General features: G+C 38.9%; 1 protein-coding gene across 11 annotated transcripts in view; it reads right to left on the reverse strand.

Moving 5' to 3' along the window:
- Positions 1–22,985, reverse strand: part of hdac4 (histone deacetylase 4) — a 498,261-nt gene that overhangs the window by 42,194 nt on the left and 433,082 nt on the right. For all 11 annotated transcript variants that reach the window (XM_072261459.1, XM_072261461.1, XM_072261453.1 and 8 more), the window contains one exon: positions 3,148–3,268. In XM_072261459.1, the coding sequence (XP_072117560.1) occupies positions 3,148–3,268 (121 nt within the window). The remainder of the gene's footprint in view (positions 1–3,147; positions 3,269–22,985) is intronic.

A 22,985-nucleotide genomic window follows, 5' to 3' on the forward strand; every position in this document is an offset into this window, starting at 1 on the left:
CAGAAAACAGCCCGCCCCAATCCATACTTGCCAGATATCGCTTAGTTTCACTTTGTAGGAGGTGATAGTATTCAAGCCCTGCCACAGCTTTTGAGCATTCTTCAGTGATTCAAGTTTGGTCTGGAATTGCCACTTCACACATGAGATGGCTTTCTAGAGATTGTAGCTGGACCTCTTGTATTTTACTTGGTCACCAGACCTGAATGTCGCTGATCTGGTCCTTGGCAGATTGTGGATCGGCTTCTGGTTAGGGAAGACTGAATGATATTGTGTGGACACACTCAGCTACGACAATTTTTATAAAGTCTGTGACAACCGCGGTGCATTTGGTTCAGATCCTCTGATGAATCCTTGAACACGGCCCAGTCCACCAACATGAAACAATCACATAGTTGCTCCTCTGCATCCCACGACCACCTCTTTGTTGTCCTTATCTCTAAAGCCTTTCTTCTTAATCTCTGCCTGTATGCAGGTAGAGGTGGACAAACAAGTAGTCTAGGCATGGAATGGTAGGTATTCCTAATTACAGTATAATAGTGGTTGAGTGTATTGGGATTTGTTGATGATAATTTGGCAGAGATTTCTTGTTTACTAATGGAGGAACTCAGTAGCTTGAGTATTTGCTTAATGTTGGCCTTTAGCGATACGTAAACTGCGGCCAGGATCATACAGGGAAACTCTCTTAGTAAGTAGAACAGCTGGCACTTAATCGTTAGATGTTCCAGGTCAGGAGAACAGAAGTACAGCAAGACCACTGTATCCGAACACCAACAAGAGTTTACCATAAAACACAGACCCCCACATTTTGCCTTCTATGTCTAGTCCATCCTGTGTATCGAGAACCCCTCGGGTCTTACCGATGTATCCAGTATGCCTGGAGTGAACCATGTCTCCGTGAAACAGAGAACGCAGCAATCTTTTGGTTTCCATTCCATTTATTTGCTTAGAAACATATCCTGATGCAAATTTCTGATGGCACCACAAAACTTCACGTGAATGCAGGCAGCTTTTCTTTTAAACTGGCAGACATTATTTTTTTAAGGTCAGACAAATGTTTGTGATTTCTCCCCACTAAAAATAGTATCTTATTGGAAGCAAATGTTAGGGGATACAATCAGAGGAAATGGAGATCAGAAGATAGATGGAACCAGATATAGGAAATGAAGGTGAGGAGCAGCTGTTTTAGAACAGATTTCAAACTAAAAAAAACCTGTATGTACAAAATATTTTCACAAATTTTCACAGTATGAAGATACTGAGACAGAAGAAAAAATGCGATAAGGAACAAGAAGAATTTGATCAAGGGTACTCCAAAAAACAATTAGATAATGGATCTGGCCAAGAATAAAAGCACAAAATCTTTTTTTGTAGCAAATGCTGAAAATGCTCACATATTCCTACGTTATATTTCGCTAAAGTAAATTTTAATAATAAAGCCTAAATTCCGCTTAATATGATAAATGAAAACAAAATGTAACTCTCTTCATGCCATCAAAATCTTTTCACACATTTAAAGTGCTGTTTTTCAAATAAAATAGAACAAAAACATGAGAGCTAAAATTTGTGAGGTAAAATGAAAATTCAGCTACCTGATGTGAAACAGATACACTATTTACAGGCACTTAATTAAGAATAGCTAAACAGAACAGAAATTAAATATTTAACAAACAATACAGTAAACAAATTCCATCTCTGTCTTCTTCTGTTCCCTATTCTGACCTTTTATCTCTTCTCACCTGCCTATTACTTCCTCCTAGGTATCTTCCTCTTTCTCCATCTGCTATGGTCCACTCCTTTCCTATCAGGTTTCCTCTTCTCCAGCCCTTGACCTTTTCTACCCACCTGGCTTCACCTATCACCTTCTAGCTAGCTTTCTTCCCTTCCCCCCACCTTCTTATTCTGGAATCTTCCCTCTTCCTCTTAGTCCTGAAGAAGGATCCCTGCCCAAAATCTCAACTGCCTATTCATTTCCACGGATGCTGTCTGACCTGCTGAGTTCTTCCAGCATTGTGTGTGTGTTGCTCTAAAACACCAATCTTTATTCCCATCATTCCTTTCTTTCTACTCTCATTAAATGTTAAAAAAAAACTTAAATTTGATTTTTTTTTTACCCTAAATATTTTCTTTTAAAATATTTTGCCCAACTTAGTGCTTCTTGTTTTTTGGGAGAACATTTAATTTTAAAGTAAAGTAAATGTTAGAAGCAAGGAAAATTAAAATATTTTTTATAGTTAAGAACTGTTTAAAAGGTTAGAATTTTAGCAATTGTGTCTAGATTAAATAACAATTTCAAAGGTGCTGCCAGAGACACAGACACGAACTCAACCAGTATGAATCTTCATAACTGTACATTGCTCGCATTTAAGAATAAATGCAAAGTTGAAGAATGCGGGTAACATGCAGACATGTTAACACATATCCAACCTTTGATCCTCCTTAGAGTGTTTGCTAAAATGAACTGATACTGGTCTGTAAAGAAGTTTTCATTTATAGAAACAGCTCATATACGGGTCAAAAGTAATCGAATGTTGACAAAGCTAATAAATTTAGAATGTGGAATTTATGAAAATGATTGCTGGTTAGGATCTTATATCGTCAGTCTATTTATTTGCTTGGGTTATTCCAGATTCAAGGAATCACAGATAACTGTACTCATTTGCTGACAAACCCACCACCAGATCACGCTTTATATCTCAATGGCTTTCAGATGAGCTGAGAAATTGATCTCTTAGGGATTTTTCAATTGGTCTATCAGTAAAATGAAGCAAGAGCTTATTTTAAAGCGAGAATAAAGTAGAATCAAGTTGAAACGGTGAAAACAGGACCCCCTTAGAAAATTATAATGAAAAGTACAAAAAATGGGAAAATTATATTTTGAGTTTAAAAATCTAAATGTTTTTCACATGCATCAACTGAACACCACTGCATGCACGTAGCTCCTACTTTAAAACAAAACAGTTTGAATACAAAGTTTATTTTTAAACAAAGTAGTATTATCTGTAAACTGTGAAATCATTGTGCAGTTATTCTTCATCACTTATTTCAGTGCACACTGATGTTACATCATTGCCTAATCAAAGGCTAGAAACAACAGTTATTTCTGGGATGCGGCATCAAAGTGTAAAGAATGAATGAATTATGCTCTACCTAGCAGTTTTTTACTGTCCAGCTTCTGTCTGTTCAATGGATTTGTGCCATACAGTAATGCATGCTGCTCTGAATGAACAGTCTGTAGTTCTTCCAATGAAGCCTTTCTTCCTCTGATACACTGCAAAATAAAGAGACACGTAAGTATAGGTTTTCCTTATAAACGAACATTTTCATTGATTCTTCCAACAATGTAATTTTTCTTCCTATAAACAATGTACAAGTCAATATTAACTTTGGAGTGGAAGAGATAAGAGATACATTGATGATATCAAAGATGAATATGAATATGAATCAAAGGAATACTCAACAGTAGTGAGTAGCAAAGGTTATAATTTGATCAACTGGTTTGAGAATTGTCTTAATATATAGCATTAATTTGATTAGCTGAACCATGTCATGATTGTTTCCAATAAAAAGTGCATAACCAAGAATGTCATCGGGGGTATTAAAGTGCTCGTAAACCATTGTAAATAATGCTGCATTGTCAACACAATGAAATATACATACAATTTTTGTTCGCTTTCTCGGAAATGCTAACTAGTTAACAAACTAACACTTGCAAAGCAGAATTTCCTTAAACGGTTAGCATGAACACATTAGGCTGAAGGGTCTGTTACTGTACTGTTATGATTTTGTATTAAACAATAACGTACTAGGAAGTATATTAAATATTTAGTGATTGTAGAAGAAAAAACATTTTTTTGCATCGACTTTCATAAGTTCAAGTTTTAAACAACAATACTTTAGGAGCTGAAGCAATGTATTAAAATGTATCTAATCAACTTTAAAATCAGCAACACATTATCGGGTAACAGATTACATCTTGGTTATTATTGCTGAATAGTATTAAGGTAAAATTCAAGTACTGATGCAATGGATATTTGACTGATTGAAATATATGGAATACCACTCTACAAACAATATTCACTGAAGTGCCAGATACTGCTCCAAGTTAAGAAATATGCAACAGGCCAATCAGGAGCAACTATAAAAGATATAACAGAAGCAGTTCGGCACAAGGACAAAATAAATGGACTACTTCAGAAAAATACATTTGGCATTAATAAACTATGTTTACTTTTAAATGCCAGACTTCTGATTTCCAAAGAAATGAAAATCACAAGTGCAAAGAACTTTCATCCTTTTAAATACAGACTCGCTATAGAAATTCAGCAGCAGAAATAACAGGCACAAGGACAAAAGAAACAAACCAATTTTGGTGGAAACTCCATTTTGCCATTCATAATCCTGCTGCCCCCTGCTGTTTCAATTATTCCCTGCTGGTTGTGAAACAAATGTCATTGTTACCTGAGGTACAAACAGCAGGGGGCTTGCTTATGTGATTCTGCTTAAAATACAGAAGGGAACCCATTTAGTACATAATGGTTAAATAAGTGATAAATATTTATCTTTAAATACCAAATGTCCCAAACATAAAACTCTTTAAATGGAGCTTTCATCTTAATTGCATAAAAATGCACAAATAAGTTGTACTAATACCCCTATAAATTTACTACATGCTTCTTTAAATACCATATTAATGCATGCCCAATAAAGATTCAATATTGAAGTTTTCAGATTGTTTAATATCATTTCCAGTACACAAGTGTAAAGGAGACTGAAATAATTGCTACTCTGAATCCAATGCAGCACAAAAAGAAACACAAGAAGATTTTAAAAAACACAATAATAAAAATAATAAATTTAAATACATAACATAGCTACATAGATTGATTGTATGTGCATAAAGTGGTGTTAGGCACAGAAGATGACACTGACAGAAAATGAAATGTAGTAGTGGCTGGGGTTGTGGAGGGGTGGGTTAGTGGGTGGTGGTGCTGATTGGCCTAGCAACTTTTAGTTCTGGCGACTTTATACTTGGTTAAAAGTGTTTAAAGTTACATTGAATAATTAATCCACAATATGCAACAGTTATTTTTCCATAAGCATATTGTACATTGGCTTTTTAGTGAATCTGTTTAGTTGGGATTCTACTTTAATACTCAATTGCCAAAATTTATATGTAAGCTTTCCAGTAATTTTAATATATTGGCTTTAAATAAGCATCACGTTGACATTTCTGTTTATAGAGGACACAAATTTTACTGCAGCAGTCTAATTCTAATTAATCAAATCTAATTACCCAAAAAGTATTATGCTTGGACAATGAATTCTACAACTCTGTTGATCTATGTACACTCAGTGTAAATATATAATCAGCCAATCATGCGGCAGCAACTCTCTGCATAAAAGCATGGTCATGAGATTCAATTGTTGTTCAGACCAAACATCAGAATGGAGAAGAACTGTGATCTAAGTGACAGTGACTGTGACTGTGGAATGATGTTGATGCCAGGTGGCGTGATTTGAGTATCTCAGAAACTGCTGATTTTCTGGCATTTTCACACAGTTTCTAGTGTTTACAGAGAATGATGTGAAAAACAAAAAAAAATCCAGTGAGTGGCTATTCTGTGGGCGAAAATGCCTTGTTAATGAGAGAGGTCAGAAGAGAATGGCCAGATTGGTTGAAGCTGAGAGGAAGGTGTCTGTAACTCAAATAACCACGTGTTACAACTGTGGTGTGCAGGGGAGCATCTCTGAATGCACAACACGTCGAACCTTTAAGTGGATAGCTTTTCATCCCATAGCCAATACATTCATTCTTAAAACAAATTAAATGATCTGATTGTCATTACAGAGACATAGTTACAATGAGATCAAAGCTGGAAACTCCATCATCAGGAAGGACATGGAATAATAAAAAATGTTGATGGTTTTACTCTGCGAAGAAATAAGCAGGAGGCAGCAAGAAGGGAAATGGGAGTCTTTTTCAGGTTGACAATATGTTGTGAATTTGTGGGTTATACAAAAATCAAAGAGGCCCCCTAGGCCTGAGTTGCCGTAGTAGTAGTAAAGAGGGAGGAAGGAAGGGAAGTTATAATGACTTTACAGAGATATTGATAAGTTAAATGAATGGAAAGGAGTTGGCAAAGAGAATATGATATGGAAAATGTGAAGTTGTTCACTATGGTAGGAAGAATAATAAAACAGACTTAGTTAAATGGAAAAAATGCCAGTAAGAAACTGCTCAAAGGGATTTGTACAGAAAGTAGTTAGGATGGCTAATGAAATGCTGGTTTTTGTTTCAAGAGCTTGGAGTATACAGTACTGTGCAAAATATATATAACTTAGGCATGTGTATATAAATAGGGTGCCTAAGACTTTTGCACTGTATTGTCTTTGGCAATGTGGAGTGGACAGCGAGTTCGTAAATCTGGTGGGAGCAAAAGATGTTGGGAATGGCAAGGGTGGATCGCCATGGGAGGGGTGTGGAACAGGTGGCAGAGAAGGAGTGGCAGGGGTACAGGGTGGCACGAGTGTAGACACACGCAGCACTGAGACACCAGGCAAGGTCATCTGATTCGTAACATTTGGTTTATTGATCATTACAAAATGTTTCTGCGTACTTCCTGCTTCCTCCCCTCTCCACTCTTAATCCACAATAGAGACCCATATCAGAATCAGGTTTATCATCACTCACATATGTCATGAAATTTGTTTTCATTTGGCAGTGCAATACATAAAATTACTACAATATTAGGCACCCTTGCTATATATAAGTGCCTAAGATTTTGCACAGTACTGTAAGTGGAAGGAAGTCTTAGTACAACTATACGAGCTGACAGCAACACCTCATCTGGAATAATGTGTACAGGTTTAAACCAAGTATTTAAAATAGTATATGTATTATTATTGGAAGTAATTCAGAAGAATCACCAGAATGATTCGAAATACAAGTGATTTTCTTATGAAGAAAGGTTGAAAAGGTTGGCTCTATACTCATTGTACTTGAGAAGATTTGGGGACGCGACAAATTAAATGCTGGGAGGATGTTCTCCTTTAGGGCCTGAGGACATAGTCTTAGGATATTGGGTACCCATTTAAGACAGTGGGGAAGAATTTCTTCTCTCATATGGTTGACAGATTTGGAATTCTTTGCTCTAAAAATATATAGGGGTTGAATTTTGAGTATATTCAAAGTCAGCTAGATAAGTTTTCAATCAATAAGGAAGTTGAGAGTTAAGGGGACTTGATGAAACTCTGATCAGCCACTATTCTGTTAAATTGTGGTGCAGGTTTGAGGAACAAAGTGGCTTACTCTTATTCCGATGGTCTTATAAAATGAAAATAGAAACAAGCTGTATCAGTCACTAAATTTTAGATTAAAGTACTAAAATATTGTGATTGAATTTATGTAGTGATACAAGAAAGAACACTTGTATTTGAGAGGGTTCTTTAATTGGATTGACTTGAAAATGCTGGATTCACTGTGTGCTTTATTTAAGTACAGTTAATCAAAATTAAGCCTTGATATATTCTATCATAGCAATGTCTAGTACATTGTAAGATATTTCTCAGGTTCCAGAATTGAAAATAAATATTACCTCAAATAAAAACAGAGAGCCAACCAAAGCTAATTTTGTTACAATTCTGCTAAATTCCATCATAAATTAAACTTGATGGAATGGAATCCATTTAATTTACAGAGGTCAACCTGGTCAACACACCAAAATTATTGCAATGAAGTTGTACATTCCACATTTCCTGTTTCATGATTCATTTCAAACTACAATCTCATAACAACGATTTCCACAGCACATTTAAGATAGCAAAAAAAAAAGTCCCAATGCATTTCAAGATGACATTACACCAGGTAACCAAAAAACAGATATTCTAAGAAGAATCTAAAGAGGAGAGAGAAGGACAAAGGGAGATAGGTTTTCCCCTAATGAGGAGATTCCATGGTTTACATGGCAGTTGATTGCACAATCATTTTTAGTACAACCATTAACTTTGAAAATCTTCATGAGACCACAACTGGAACCAAAGACAACTTCTCTTGTCTGTGGATTTCCAGCATCTGCAGATTTTCTCGTGCTTGTGATTAGATTACTACATTGCAAAGTCTCTTCCAGGGTAAAAGTCCATGATAAAAGTCTTCAATTTTTCTTTTGGAGTTCATTTAAAAAAATCACTGAAACCTCTAAATTAAATCTTCTGCAAAATACATTACTGTACTTGTAACAGAAGTACTCCACTGGCAATAAACTGTTTAGGGAAATACTGAAAGAATGTGAAAGGTGTAAAGTAAATGCAAACTTTTTTGTGTATCGTTCCATTTAAAAATTTAATTTTACTCTAATTCTTTCTCATTTAGTTACCAGATTAGCCCTTAGTTCCCACTTAGGCAATTTTCAAAGTCTTTCAAGCTCTGCCTCTTGTCCATCTACAGTTAGTTGGTTTCATTTGCCACGCCAGTAATCATTTTTTGAAAAATATACAAATATTTTCCTTAACCTGTGATATTTTTATTTTTCCTCCAGTTCAGGCTCAAACCACTAATTCTTTAGTTTGGACTGCTGTCTCTTGAGAGATTTCATACACGATCACCACAATTCTCTTCCATGCTTTTGTAGAACTCCCCACTATTATGTTTTATAACTCCAGGAACTAATTGAAAGAGAAGACATGGAAGCCGGGGTACGAGTTTACTTTGTATTACTTTAGTGAGGCGTGCACATACGACGTGGTGGCGAAATAACATACGCCATGTAACCTATAATGAATTAAGTAAACAAAGAATGCTTAATCAAGCAATATATTTACAATATTATTCAAATATTACTGAAATATTAAATGTACAACACTTCTCCCTGCTTAGCTATAAATCCGACTCAATATAGAATGCGTTTCAACTCAAATATGTAACATATCTCATTCAGGCCTAAAAATCTAATCACTGTGAATATTTCTTACTCTTGTGAAATAACATCTTTCCTGACAAGGGGACTCACCCTACTTGGGAAATGTGAATTGTGGCTGTGAAAAAGTCTCTGGTTCTGGGGCCTCCTCTGTGGTGGCTGTAGGAGTTGAACCTGGAACTCTAGGAAATGTTTCTGTGAGCTCTAGGCACCTTTATTCTTTAACAATTGATTCTACTCTTCTCAACTGATCAATGTGTCATCTCCAGATGACACCAGACCCAACCTCCACTGTGCAGGAGAGTGGGCCAGTTCTGTCCTTATTCTTTCTAAGTTTTTGATCATCTCTGTAATCCCTTACCAGACTGCTTGTTCAGTAGTGAAACACTGAACCTTCTTTGTTTGAAAAGCCTAAAAATTGTCTCAGCTGTTGGTCTTACATAGTCCTTCTGAGAGTGGATTTGAGGAGATCCAAGTGTGAGCACCAGGAACAACTTAGGAATGGCACGCTGGTGAGTTGTTGGCTGTGGAGAGTGCTACATTACAATTTGCAAGGAGGAAACTGGCAAGCTTCTGATACAGTGCCAATACAGTGTGTTCTGCTGACATTGCTCACAGTGTGTCCTTTAGATGTAGCACGTAGCATGTCTTATTTCATTCATTTTCAGGAATGACTGAAACTGTTATGCAATAACCTGTGGTCCATTGTCACTAATTAAGTGTTCTGGAACACCAGTCCTTGAAAAGAGGCTTCTCAACACATCAACAGTGTGCAAGACTACAGTGGAGACTACTGGGAGCACTTCTGGCCACTTTGTATCTGCATCCACTACTACCAAGAAATTTATGCCCATGAGTGGCCCGGCACTGCTCTTGGCATATTCTGAATGCATTGGCATCCTGAAAAGTGAATGGCAAGCTGCTGGATCTGCTGATCTATCCCAGGCCACCAGAGAAAGCTTCAAGCCAATGCTTTCAGTTTGACCACACCTAGATGACTGGCATGTAGCTACTTCAACACTTTAGCTCTCAGCTTGGATGGTACAACAGCTCTCAATCCCCACATAAGGCAACCCCCCGTCAAGGGCAAGTTTACCTCAACACTGGTAAAAACAGAGGAACTGGAATTTCTGTTGAACGTCCAGCCTTTTTGGGGTTGGATGTAGACCTGAGAGAGAGTGGGGTATTTTCTAGTTTCCCTTTGGATCATCTCTGCTGTAATAGGAAGATTTCTGATTTGCATTAGGGAGAGTTCATCAGAAAGAATGCCCCTTTTGTAAATTTTTCAGGCATTTCTTTTTCCAAGGGTAAACAGAGCAATCCATCAGCATTCCCATGATTAGTCATCCTATTGAATGCAAACCTGTAATGGTGTCCTCCTAGAAAGAGAGCACATTTCCACATTGGTGCTGCCGCTGTGAGTGGAACACTCTTCTGGGACCGAAAATGGACACTAGTGGTCGGTGATCAATAATGAGGGTAAACTCTTTTCCATACAAGTATGGATTGAAATGTTTTACACCCTGAGCCAGACTGAAGGCCTCTCTGTCAATCTGTGTGTAATTTTCTCTGCAGCGGTAAGGGAACATGATGCAGAGGCTATGGGGTGTTCACTTAAGTTACTCATAACATGTGACATGACTGCACCTATGCCATAAGATGAGGTGTCACAGGGTAGCTTCTCTGGACGATGAGGATTAAAAATGTGTGAGTACAATGTCTGACGTCATCACTCTCTTTGTCTTTTGGAAAGCCACCTCACCCTGTTTTGTCCATTGCCATTTCTTCCCGATCTGTAGCAATCAGTTCAAGGGGTACAGTACAGTAACATCGATTGGCAGGAACCTTTTACGGTAACAGACAAATCTTAAAAAGGATGACAACTGTGACATGTCCTCCGGCCTTGGAGCATTCACCACTGCTTGAATTTTCTTGGCACACTTGTGTCATCCTTGTGCATCAATGATGTGACCACAGTAAATGATGCTTGGTTTAAAAAAATCCCACTTGTTGCACCATGCTCTGAGCAAATACTCTTTAAATCTTTTCAATACCCTCTTGAGATTGTAGAGATAGTCCTCGTCATCCTTACTGGTAAAAATTATGTCATCTGGGTAACACTGAGTGCCTGGGCAGCCTTGCAGCACCTGGTCCATCACTTTCTGCCAGAGTGATGTGCAGATGCTACTCCAAAAATAAGTCTATTTGTGATTGATAAAATTGTTTGTGAGTGCTTATGGTGAGAAATACTTTGGCCTCTTCTTCCGTTGTAGCCTCAGCTAAGCCCACTTTGCTGAAGTGTTTCTTTCTAGAAAAGTTTGCAAAGATGTCCTCTACCCTGGGCAGAGGGATTGATCTACTTTCAGTACTGGGTTGATGGTAACCTTAAAATCACTACAACCCTGACAGACCTATTCTTTCTGTATACTGGGACCACTGGCATTGCCCATGCGCTCCACTCAACCTTGGAAAGAATTCCCTCAGCCTCTATATGACCAAGCTCACTGGCTACTTTATCACGGATTGTGTAAGGAACTGGATGGACTTTCTAAAACTTGGGTGTGGCATTTTCATTTAGCACTATTTTCCCCTTGACGCATTTGTGGTTTCCAATGCCATCTTCCTACGCTGCTGCGGCATCATCCAGTACCATTCTTAATTCACTTTCAGTCGACACTATTGCAGGGGATGTGACACGCAAATGGTGGCTGGATCTCCAATCAAGTTGCAGATTTCTCAGCCAGTCAAGGCCCCACAATGCTGGCCCTCCAGTTTTTATCACATATCAGCCTAATGTGGTTTGTTGGTTGTTGTATTTCACTGTTATAAATGTCATTCCCACAGGAGTTACCTTTTCTCCAGTATGTTCTTAGTTGGACATCTGCAGGCTTCAGTTCAGTATCTCTGAAATGCTCACTCTCAGTCCTGACTGTAACTCAGTTGCATCTCTGGCTGCAGTTTCCAGTGATACAGTGGTTTCAACTGCTCTTTAAAATGTGAATTGTGCTTAAGTTAGGAGCTGTTCTTGAATGTTTTCTCATAAGGTTCCACAAACTAAACCATTTCTCAGTGCATCATTAAGCCCATTACTGAACTGACAATAGAACACAGAAAGCCTATGGCACAATATAAGCCCTTTGGCCCACAAAGCTGTGCCACACATGTCCTTACTTCAGAAATTATCTAGGGTTAGCCAGATCCCTCTATTTTCCAAAGCTCCATGTACCTATCCAGGAGTCTCTCAAAAGACCCTATTGTATCCGCCTCCACCACCATTGCCGGCAGCTCATTCCATGCACTCACCACTCTCTGCGTAAAAAACTTACCCAACATCTCCCCTGTACCTACTTCAAAGTACCTTAAAACTGTGCCCTCTGTTCTGACAATTTCTTCAATTCAGCCACATATGCTGAAATGGACTCCCCTTCCTTTTGATTTTGCTTATCAACCTAAAGTGTTCTGCAATCAACCATAGTTTTGGTACTAAATGTTCCTGCATTCTGTCCATGTAACCAGCAAACCTCATTTCCGCTGGTTTGGTTAGAACAGTTAAACGTCTAAGCAAACTGAATGCCTTTCCACCTATTCACTCAATGGCTACTTAATTTACTTCAAAATGCTGCTCAGTTCTTTCAGTATATATCAGCCAGTTATGTTGTGCAATTGAATGTGTTTATCTTTCTGATGTAGCCAGCCATTTCTGCTTTTAGTTTTATGATTATCACTCGCTACTCACTGTTTATGAATGTGAATTTTGTCCGTTTTCTGCCTTTTTTAAAAAAACACAATTGTCTTCCTCCCCGGTGAAGAAAAAAATGTACTGTCCTTTTTTTAAAACTTGAATGTCTCTCCCTCTCTCCTTTCCTCTGTCTCTCTTTTCCTCTTGTGAAGAAAAAAACAGGTTGCAGATCAACAGGTAGGTAGTCATCTTGGGTTTGTTTTAAAACTTCCTCATTGTCACTGTTATGTTTTGTAACTCCAGAAATTAATCTAAAGAGAAAACGTGGGAGCCAGGGTTATGTGTGCTAGGAGATGAAGACACCCACAAGGAACACTATAAGAACAGTCTGGCATGAAGTGGCTCCAGTAGTCTTTTCGAAAAAGCCTTACACAATGTGGAAAGAAATTTCATTTCCTTAGTCTGATGGTTTATATGATGAGCGAGCATGGTTTATTGTAGCAGTGTGTTGTTCCTCACAAGTAAGTGCACTTTAGGCTGAGATCTGAAATCTTTACGTAAAGTACCAGTCATCATGAAACAGATGTCATAGGAAGTCATTTCAGTCACTGGATCAGGATTCATTTATTTTTGTGTTATAATCAACGTGGCTGGACCTGCAAAGCAGAATGCGCAGGTTGGCACAGATGGCAGTAATTTGGCCTACTGATTCTACACCAACTCTCAAAGCAATCATATCAGTTCCATTTTCCCACTTGTTTTCCCTGTAACCTATTTTCTATCACTGATAGGAAGTGTTTCCATGACTGCTGGAATGACATTCCAGTTCAAGTGGAAACACTTCCCATTAGTTGAAGTTGTCTGAGCAGTGTGAAATCAATTCTGCTGTTCAATCCAAGCTCTAAATATCAGCAGAGTCTTAAGTAGCAGGAAAAACAACAAAGGAGTACAATCTGGTCTTAACTCAAAACAGTCTATTTAATGAATCAGTGTATGAAGATTTGAGCTTCAATTTACACTGGTAAAGGCAGAAATGCTCAACAGTTGATGTCAGGCCTAATGAATAGCAAGTGTCCAGTTCAATTTTGTGAACAGGTTCAATTTCCTCTTGATACAATCACTAAGAATGTTGTGCTTGGGTAAAAATCAAAATTTCCGAGGTTGGTATCTAACATATGTGATCCAACCTCTATGCTTATTTTCCTGCTATGATGAGCACATGGCATGGCTCATCATATCAGGCTGGCTATATTAATGGTTAATCTGTTTGAACTTTTAGCTTTTTAACATCTTTTTTCTCATCATATTTGGAAGCTTATACAAAGAAAACATCCATACAAGATATTTTTTGTTTAGATTGCATTTTTTCAAACTGTTTACAGGAAAGCTAATAAATAGAAACATAGAAAACCTACAGCACAATACAGGCCCTTTGGCCCACAATGCTGTGCTGAACATGTGGATGTCAATCTTGATAATGGATTTGATAGGTCACTGCTGACACTAGATGACAAAATATTAAAAGGAACATTCAAATATTGGTAAGTTTTTTTTTTACCCATGTCAGGAAATACCTGTTCAAAAAGCAAAGACACCTAAAAATAAATAAATCCCTACAAAAGTTCAGAACTCCAAAAAGAGGCATTTTAAATTTGAATACTGACAATTGACAGATAAAAAGATATGTGTAGCAGTGGGTATGACTATAAAAGCACATCGTGAAACAGGTAGAAGCAAAATGGCGCTGGTGAAACATGGCAACGTGTTGTAGGCAACTTACAAAACTTCTAAGTAGACTTATTCTGAACTACTCTCTGAACATACTCCCTCAATCATGCTTCACAATCTGCACCCTGTAATTTCCCTTTAAGTATCAAACTTTTGAACCATTCTTAATAAACTAGCAATTTCACAATCTTCCGAAGGACTCAATGGACTTAACTCTCAAGCATGCAGGTAAGGCACCTTAAAGCATAGGAAGGAACAGCTGCAAGAAAAAGTATGTGAACCCTTTGCAACTACCTGGTTTTCTGCATTATTTACTCATAAAATGTGGTTTGATCTTCATCCAAGTCACAATAATAGACTAACACAATCTGCCTAAACTAATAACACACAAACAATTGTAACTTTTATGTCTTTATTGATCACATTGTTTGATCAATCACAGTCCAGGCTGGAAGAAGTATGTGAACCCCTGTATTTAATAACTGGTAGAATGTCCAATAGCAGCAGTAACCTCCCCTAAACGTTTTCTGTAGCTGCTGATCAGGGACTGTTCCTCTATACAGAACTGTTCCAATTCAATATTTCTGGGATAGCTTGCATGAACAACCCTCTTCAAGTCACGCCACAGCATCTCAATTGGGTTAACTTGTCCATTCCAAATCAAGAAATTTTCTTTTTAAACCATTCTGTGGTTGATTTACTCCTGTGTTTTGGATCATAGTTGCATCATTCAACTTCTATTAAGCTTCAGGTGACCGACCACTACCTGATATTCTCCTGTAAAGTGTCTTGATACAATTTTGAATTCATTGTTCCCACAACGATTGCAACCTGTCCAGGGCCTGAGGCAGCAAAGCAGCCCCAAACCATGATGCTTCTTCAATCATGCTTCACAGTTGGGATGAGGTTTTGGTGTTGATATACAGTGCCCTTCTTCCTCCAAACATAGTAGTGTGCACTTCTGCCAAACAGTTCAACTTTTGCCTTATCTGTCCACAGGACATTGTCCCAAAAATGCTGTGGATCATCCAGGTGGTCTTTTGCAAACTTGAGATGTGCAGCAATCTTTTTTTTTTTGGCGAGCAGTGGTTTCCTCCGTGGTGTCCTTCCAGGAACACCATTCTTGTTCAGTGTTTTTCTGATTGTGGACCCATAATCAGAGACTTTAGCAAGTTCTAGAGATTTCTGCAGGTTTTTTGCTGTTACCCTTGAGTTCTTTTTTACCTCTTTCAGCATTGCACATTGTGCTCTTCGTGTGACCTTAACAGGATGTCTTCTCCTAGAGAGAGTAGCAACAGTACTGAATTTCCTCGATTTGTATACAATTTCTCTTACTGTAGACTGATGAACACTCAGATCTTTAGAAATGCTTTTGTAGCTTTTTCTAGCTTCATGCATCACTACAGTTCTTCTGAGATCCTCTTAAAGTTGTGTTGATCAAGGAATGGTGCACATAAACAAATCTTCCTTGAAAAAAACAGGTTCTGTCAGTAACGCAACTTTGTGTGTGTTTTTCATAGGGCGGGGGCACCTCTACAACCCACACCTCCAATCTCATTTCATTGATTGGAATACCTGTCTCCAAATAGCTTTTGTAGAAGGCATTACCCCAGAGGTTCACATACCTTTTTGAACCGAGATTGTGATTATTTAAATGGGGTATTCAGTATTGATGAGAAGAAGTACATTTGTTTTTGTGTTATCTTCGAGTAGGTTGTGCTTGTCTATTGTGACCCAGAGAACAAGACTGAGGACCTAAAGGCAAGATTGCTGTACTGGAGGGAAATGAGGAATTGCTGCATTCTATGTTTCGTGGAGACATGGCTCACTCCGGACATGCTGGATAGTTGATAAGAACCCAAGGCTTCCTGATATACTGAACAGACCAGACTGCTGATTCAGAGAAGGCAAAAATTGGGTGTCTTTGTTTTATGATAAACTCTTGGTGGTGCTTGGATACATCAGTCTTGTCACACTCTTGTTCCCCCAACTTGGAACATCTAAAGATTAAGTGCTGACCATTCTACTTACCAAGAGAGTTCTCCTCTGTGATCTTGACCAGAGTTTACATACCACCAAAGGCCAATGTTAACCAGGCACTCAAGGTGCTGAGTGCTGCCATCCACAAACAAGGAAATGCCTACCCCAATGCCTTTCAAATCACTGTTGGGGACTTCAATTAGGATTTTTGAAGAAATCTCTACCCAATTATCATCAAACATATCGCTTGCAGCACCAGGGGCCACAACACACTCTAACATCCCTATATACTACGATTAGGAACGCCTACCATTCCATGTCTTGACTGCACTTTGGGAAAACTGATTACTCGGCTATCAACTTCCTACTTGATTACAGGCAGAGGCTAAACAGCAAGACTCCAGAGATAAGGACAACAAAGAGGTGGTCATGGCAGGTGGAAGAATGGCTACGGGATTGCTTCAAGTCTGTGTACAGAACTCATCAGAAGATATGAATGAATACACCATGGTTGTCACAGACTTTATAAAATCATTGCAGATGAGTGTATCCTCAAAATATCATTCAGAGTCTTCCCTAATCAGAAGGCCAAGATGAACATGAGATCAGCAACACTCAAGTCTGGTGACCAAGTAAAAAAGATCCAAGTACAATCTCTGGCTAGTCGTTGAATTGAACTGACTTTATTACTTACATCTTTCATATACATGAGGAGTAAAAATCTTTACATTATGTTTCCATGTAAATGTGCAATGTGCAATTTATAGTAATTTATAATACAGTTATGTACAACAGGACAGTCAGTATAACATACAAATACAATTGTGTCAGCATGAATTAATCAGTCTGATGGCCTAGTGGAAGAAGCTGTCCCAGAGCCTGTTGGTCCGGGCTTTTATGCTGTCGTACCGTTTCCCGGATGGTAGCAGCTGGAACAGTTTGTGCTTGGGGTGACTCAGGTCCCCAATGATCCTTCAGGCTCTTTTTACACAATTGTCTTTGTAAACGTCCTGAATAGTAGGAAGTTCACGTTTACACTTGTGCTGCGCTGTCCGCACCACTCTCTGCAGAGTCTTGCAATTGAGGGAAGCAAAGTTCCCATACCAGGCAGTGATGCAGCCAGTCAGAATGCTCATGTGTGAAATGGCAATTCCGGACCAAAGTTGAATTACTGAAGGGTGTTCAACAGCTGTGGCAGGGCTTGAATGCTCTCACCTCCTACAAAGTGAAACCAAACAGTAGAAGTGACAAGCAACACACACAAAATGCTGGTGGAACGCAGCAGGCCAGACAGCATCCATAGGAAGAAGAACAGTCAACTTTTCGGGCCGAGACCCTTTGTCAGGACTAACTGAAAGAAGAGATAGTAAAAGATTTGGAAGTGGGAGGGGGAGGGGGAGATCCAAAATGATAGAAGGAGACAGGAGGGGGAGGGATAGAGCTAAGTGCTGGAAAGTTGATTGGCAAAGGGGATACAAGGCTGGAGAAAGGAGAGGATCATGGGATGGGAGGCCTAAGCAGAAAGAAAGGGGGAGGGGAGCGCCAGAGGAAGATGTAGAGCAGGCAAGGAGTTATTGTGAGAGGGACGGAGAAAGAAAAAAAGAGAGAGAAAAAAGAATAAATAAATAAATATGGGATGGGGTAAGAACGGGAGGAGGGGCAACACGGAAGTTAGAGAAGTCAATGTTCATGCCACCAGGTTGGAGGCTGCCCAGATGGAATATAAGGAACACCTACGCTCCGTCCGCCAGAAAATCAGGATCTCCCAGTGGCCACACATTCTAATTCCATGTCCCATTCCCACTCTGATATGTCTATCCATGGCCTCCTCTACTGTCAAGATGAAGCCACACTCAGGTTGGAGGAACAACACCTTATATTCCGTCTGGGTAGCCTCCAGCCTGATGGCATGAACGTTGACTTCTCTAACTTCCGTTAATGCCCCTTCTCCCGTTCTTACTCCATCCCATATTTATTTATTCTTTTTTTCTCTCTCTGTCCCCCTCACAATAACTCCTTGCCTGCTCTCCATCTTCCTCTGGCACACCTCTCTGCCTTTCTTTCTCCCTAGGCCTCCCATCCCATGATCCTCTCCCTTCTCCAGCCTTGTATCCCTTTTGCCAATCAACTTTCCAGCTCTTAGCTCTATCCTTCCCCCTCCTGTCTTCTCCTATCATTTCAGATTTCCCCCTCCTCCTCCCACTTTCAAATCTCTTACTATCTCTTCTTTCAGTTAGTCCTGACAAAGGGTCTCAGCCCAAAACTTTGCCTGTGTTTCTTCCCATGGATGCTGTCTGGCCTGCTGTGTTTCACCAGCATTTTGTGTGTGTTGCTTGAATTTCCAGCATCTGCAGATTTCCTCGTGTTTGAGTATAGGTGACAACAAAGCTTTGCTGCCAGATGAACTCAATGCCTTTTATGCTTGCTTTGACAGACAAAAATGGAGGAACCATCACAAACTCCCACAGCCCCTGATGACCCTGTGATCTCATTCTCTCAGGCCAACCTGAGAGCATCCTTCTAGAGAGTGAGCCCACAGAAAGCATCCAGGCCAGACAGGGTACCTGGCCAAGTACTAAAGAACTGTACTGATCGAATAGCTGGTGTGTTCACCAATATCTTTAACCTCTCGCTTCGGCAGTCTAAGATACTCACCTGCTTCAAGCAGACTTCAATTATACCAGTGTCTAAGAAGAATGTGGTAACCTGCCTCAACGAATATCATCCAGTAGCACTTACATCCACTGTGAAGAAGTTCTTAAGAGGATGGTGGTGAAACATATTAACTTGTGCCTGAGAAGTGAATTGGACCTGCTCCAATTTGCCTAGTCACAACAGGTTAACAGAAGATGCCCTGGAAGACATGAACAGCGAAGATGCATACATCTGGATGCTCTGCATTGACTACAGTTCAGCACTCAATAAGCGTTAAAGGCCTTGGCCTTAATATCTCCTTGTCCAACTGGATCTTTGGTCTCCACACTTGCAGACCCCAGCAAGTTCATATTGGCAACAACATCTCCTGCATAATCTCCATCAGCACAGATGTACCACAGAGCTGTGCTTAGACTCCTGCTCTATTTAGTTCATACTTAACAATTATGAGGCTAAGGCCATATTTAAGTTTGTGATGACACCATGTTGTTGACCAAATCAAGGGTGGTGATAAATCGGCATATAGAGGGAGAATGAAAATCTGGCTGAGTGGTGCCACAACAACCTCTCACTCCATATCAGCAAGGCCAAGGAGTTAATTATTGGCTTCAAGAGTAGGAAACCGGGGTGGTGGGGGGGGGGCATGAGTTAGTACTCATCAGGGGATCAGAGGTGGAGAAGGTCAGCAACTTTAAATTCCTTAGTGTTATGATTTGGGAGAGTCTGTCGTGAGTTCAGCACCTAAGTCACATTACAAAGAAAGCACAGCAGTGCTTCTACTTTCTTAAATATTTGCAAAGATTCATCTAAAACTTTGATAAACTACTATAGATGTGTAGTGAAGAGTATTTTCACTGGTTGCATTACAACTTGGTCTGGAAACACCAGTGTCCTTGAATCAAAAGGCCTACAAAAAACAGTGGATATGGAGCAGCCTATTACGGGAAAAGCCCACCCTGTGTTGCAGAAAAGCGACATCAAACATCAAGCACCACCACCATCCAGGCCATGTTTTCTTGCTGCTGCCATCAGGAAGGTAGCACAGGAGCCTCAGGACTGATACTACCAAATCCAGGGACAGTTATTACACCTCAACCACCAGGCTCTTGAACCAGAGGAGATAATCTCTTCTCAGGCTTCCGGCTGGGTACAGGTATCAATTATAACTGACAAACTCTGCCTTCTTCTTCAGCGATGATGCCTGGGCATGTCTAGTCTGGTGGTATTTATACCTCTGTAGTCTGTCCCCACGATTGGTTTTGTGCTGTTGAAGTCAATCCTATAGCCATTGTGAATGCAGTGTTCTGTTACCACAATTTCTCCGGGTAACCCAAATGGATACACCTTCCGGATGCATGTGTCCCTTTTGGTCAATATACACTGCTCCGCATTCACAGGGAATCCTGAAACTACTGTGCCGCGCCAATAGCTTTTGTAAAGGAAGCCACTGAAATACAACTAGAGGAAAAGAATTTTAACCAAGACAGAGGTCTTGCTCTGAGTAAGAAATAGAATTTGATTGTAAACAAGGTGAGAGAGCAAAAACCTGATTGAATGAGGGTTAACCATTGATACCTGTACCCGGCTGGAACCCCAAGAAGAGTTTATTCATCATATATGTCAGGAAAGCACTAGATCTTTTTTCTTAAACTTCACCTGCCTCATCACTGAACTGTTTCCACAGCCTATAGACTCACTCTCAAGGACTCTTCATCTCATGTCCTCAATATTTACTATATTTCATTCTTTTTTTCTTTCTTTCTTTATTATTTATTTTTTTTTCTTTCTTTTTGTATTTGCACATTGGCTGTTTGTCCATCGTGGTGGGTGAGGTCTTTTACTGATTCTATTATATTGCTTGCATTTACTGTGAGTGCCTGCAATAAAATGAATCTCAGGGTTGTATATGGCGACATACTGTATATATACTTTCATAATAAATTTACTTTGAACTTTGAAATTAACCATACAGCTATTTTTTTTAAATTCAGTAGTATATTCAAATAATATATTCCAAATTCACCAAACATTGTTTCTATTTCTACTTCTGCCTAATGTCATACTATCTAGATCATATAGTATACTTCTCTTGTAGGTAAAAGTTCAGATGGAGTGGTGCCATTATCGTGCCGAGCTGCAGGTCTTTGAAATTCCAACATAAATATGTTTGCACTTAGTGATATGAGGTTTAGTTTTAAACCAACCAAGAATGGTCTCACTGATGAATACCGTCTGTTGTAATAAATTTAGCCCTGTTTGGGAAACTATTGTTTTATAAACATAATCAACTGAAATACTTTAATAGGTTTTATTTTGTTTGGAATGTATGAACTGTATTACCAACATAAAGTTATATTTAAAAAGATATACAAGTCATCATATAAAGTTTATATGATGAGCTGTATATCTTTTGAATTATAATTTAAAACTGGTTCCCAAAGTGGGCAGTATCACCCTCCTGGAGGTGGTGGGAGTTTCTAAAGGGATGATAAAGATAATGGGGTAGGTGGGGTCCGCTAGGTAGCAAGGGGGGCAGCTGAGGGATTACAGGCTTAATTTAAGAAATTAATTCTTATTATAAAGTTACCTATAAGCATCTGATTCTCAGTGCCTCATAATTGATTACACTGATCACATAATTACCACACCTCTTACTAACTCACTGTTCTCTTAGATTTTGCTCAAAGCGCGTTATAGATGTTGAAAAGCAATATGACACTTCTGTATTTGGTATGTCATGATAAGTCTGGACTGAAGAAATCGTGTTATTCCAGGCCTGGCCCACACATTATTGCCATTCACTATTGCAGTACAGGGTTAGCTAGTACGATTCCTATACTCTAAACAAGCAGTGATACAAATTCCTGTGAATTAGGGTATGGTGTTCAAAGGGGTAAAATTCAGAATCTGTCCATTTGAATGGTCTTGAACGCATTTCTCTAGCCTACGGCACAGCTAAGAACATAATCCGATAAAACAAATTAGAACTTAACTTATTTTCAGTCACTTTGTGAAAACAGAAATGGAAAACACTTCAAAACATGTTTGCCAGCATTTCAGAACAAAACAGTGATGGCTTGTGTGCTTTGTACAGCATTTCATTGCTTATTGCTAAATCTGGAAAGCCCCATACAATTGGAGAAGAACTGATTCTGCCAGTTGTAATGGAGGTTCTGAATATGATTTTGCACAAGTCAAAAGACCAAATAATTTAAAAAATGCCACTCAGCAACAACACTGCGCAACATACTTAGGAGAATAGAATTTGCTCTATAGTTGAATGAGTCAACTTTACTAGGCAATGAATTTTGCTTCTTGGTTGTGATTGCTTCATAAAAGATGAAAACATGGTTTAAGAGTTGTTATCTGCAAGGGGACTAGATTTCAGGTTGCTGAACAATTTTTCAAAGAGAAGAACATTGCATTTACCAACATCCTTCCTTGTGCAATAGATGGGACAGCATTAAAAACTGGACATCACTGTGGGATTATTACTTTTTTTGAAAAAATCTGGACCTAACATATTTGCCATTCACTCTACAAACTGACAAACAACATATTGTCTCAAAAAATTAGTGTTTGGCTGCACAAATCATTAAATACTGTTATCACTGGAGCAAAGAAAAGCAAGTCCTACATTCTCAATTCTTGACTATTTTGGGAGCTTTGTTTTGATAATGAACAGTTTGAATGGTTGCTGTACACACAGAAGTCAGGTGGCTGTCGAAAGGAAACTACCTGAGATACTTTTATGTGCTTTTTGAGACTGTAATAAAATTCTTTGAAGACTTGAATGCTTCGTGCAGTTATCAACTCAAGCATATTCGGCATGACATTGCTCATCTATCAGAATTATAGTATTTGCACAATAAAATAAAACCAATCTTCAATTGCAAGGAAATTATGTGAATCTTATCAAAGTCAAGTTAGTCGTTCCCACCTCTCTGTCCAAGTTAACCCTATTGCAACATTGGCCACTGTGATCTTTTCCTATTTCTGAGCCTCTCTGAGTTGGAAGAGAAAGAAAGAAT

This window comes from Mobula birostris, chromosome 6 (assembly GCF_030028105.1).
Source record: "Mobula birostris isolate sMobBir1 chromosome 6, sMobBir1.hap1, whole genome shotgun sequence".
Taxonomy (NCBI): domain Eukaryota; kingdom Metazoa; phylum Chordata; class Chondrichthyes; order Myliobatiformes; family Myliobatidae; genus Mobula; species Mobula birostris.